The sequence below is a fragment of the Brassica oleracea genome, chromosome C3, assembly GCF_000695525.1.
Source record: "Brassica oleracea var. oleracea cultivar TO1000 chromosome C3, BOL, whole genome shotgun sequence".
Taxonomy (NCBI): Eukaryota; Viridiplantae; Streptophyta; class Magnoliopsida; order Brassicales; family Brassicaceae; genus Brassica; species Brassica oleracea.
The window spans coordinates 24,857,015-24,858,216 of NC_027750.1; the positions used below are offsets into that span (position 1 = coordinate 24,857,015).

At 35.1% G+C, this 1,202-nt stretch overlaps 1 protein-coding gene across 1 annotated transcript; it reads right to left on the reverse strand.

Moving 5' to 3' along the window:
* LOC106334023 (xyloglucan endotransglucosylase/hydrolase protein 2-like) lies at positions 1-1,202 on the reverse strand. The gene is made up of 3 exons (XM_013772391.1): positions 1,108-1,202; positions 818-1,011; positions 1-411 (listed from the first exon to the last, which is right to left on the reverse strand). Exons 1-3 carry the CDS (start codon positions 1,159-1,161, stop codon positions 15-17), a joined length of 645 nt encoding a protein of 214 aa, XP_013627845.1. The 5' UTR covers positions 1,162-1,202; the 3' UTR covers positions 1-14.

Genomic DNA, 1,202 nt, shown 5'->3' on the forward strand with positions numbered 1-1,202 from the left:
TTTTCAGATACCCATCACTGATTCAATCGACATTCCGTAGGAGGAACAGGAAACCTACGCTTATCAGAACAATAATCGTATGTCACGTACTTCGCTCTCACATTCTTGAATGCCGTAGTTTCATTTGCACTTAACCTACTATATTGGATCGTATTCCAGTAGTAGGTTGTTGAACCACATGCTTCCGCGTTAATGTTCCCACCATCCGCGTGACAACCAGAATCAGAAAAACTTTGAAAATTGGCTTTAAAAGGAGCATATGACCAATTAATTTTGGCCTTTCCACCGTCTGTTGCCCATCCCTCACCGTTCCACAGACTAGCAATCACTGTCATCGGCTTTGATGGATATCCTACGCCATATTTTTTGTTATTTTTGAATATTCGTATTGGAATTTTGTCCACGTAAAACCTAGCATATCAGGAGAAACAAAAAAATGTATATTATGAAATCATCATGGTGATGGAAAATATAAACGTGAATTGTATTGCTAAATGTTTCAAGTTGTTGTTCTAACGTCTATGTTAGAAAAAACAAAATAAAGTTTCCAAACGGTTTAAACTTAGCAATATTGTAGAACTGTTAAAAAACAAAGTCTAATATTCGCTAATTAATTTTCAATTTATTTGCTTCATGTTCTTGTTCGTAAGCTTTAAAAGAAAAGATGTCGTACTCTTTCGTGATTGAGTATATTGAAATTTACTCGTGTATGTATTCAAGTTTCTTCTATTCAGAAAGGTTGAACACACATTAGATAATTGTGTGAAAAAATAAACAAATATAAATAGAACAAAGGGAGAGAGAGAGAGAAACATACACAATTTGATAAGGATTCCAGAGAATCCCATAAGTGTGGAAATCTGTGGATGGATCGAACCAAAGAACAAACTTTTGTTCTCTATTTCCTTGACCATTGTTAAAGACATTTGTTTGAATTTGTATCGGTTTTCCTTCTCTATTCCCCAGGAACTCGAAGTCTACCTCATCGTGGGTATCACCCTTCGAAGTCAACTAACACCAATACACAAAATGTTGATCGAAACATATTCACGATGTTGAAAGTTCACATTAATGTAATGAAAAAGCTAGATTAAAACGTGAACGTACATAAAAAGCTGTCACAACTCCAGCAGTATCTTTTGGAGGCAACTTGATTCTCATTTGAAAGAATCCTGATCCGAACTTGTGTTTAGACTCAAAAG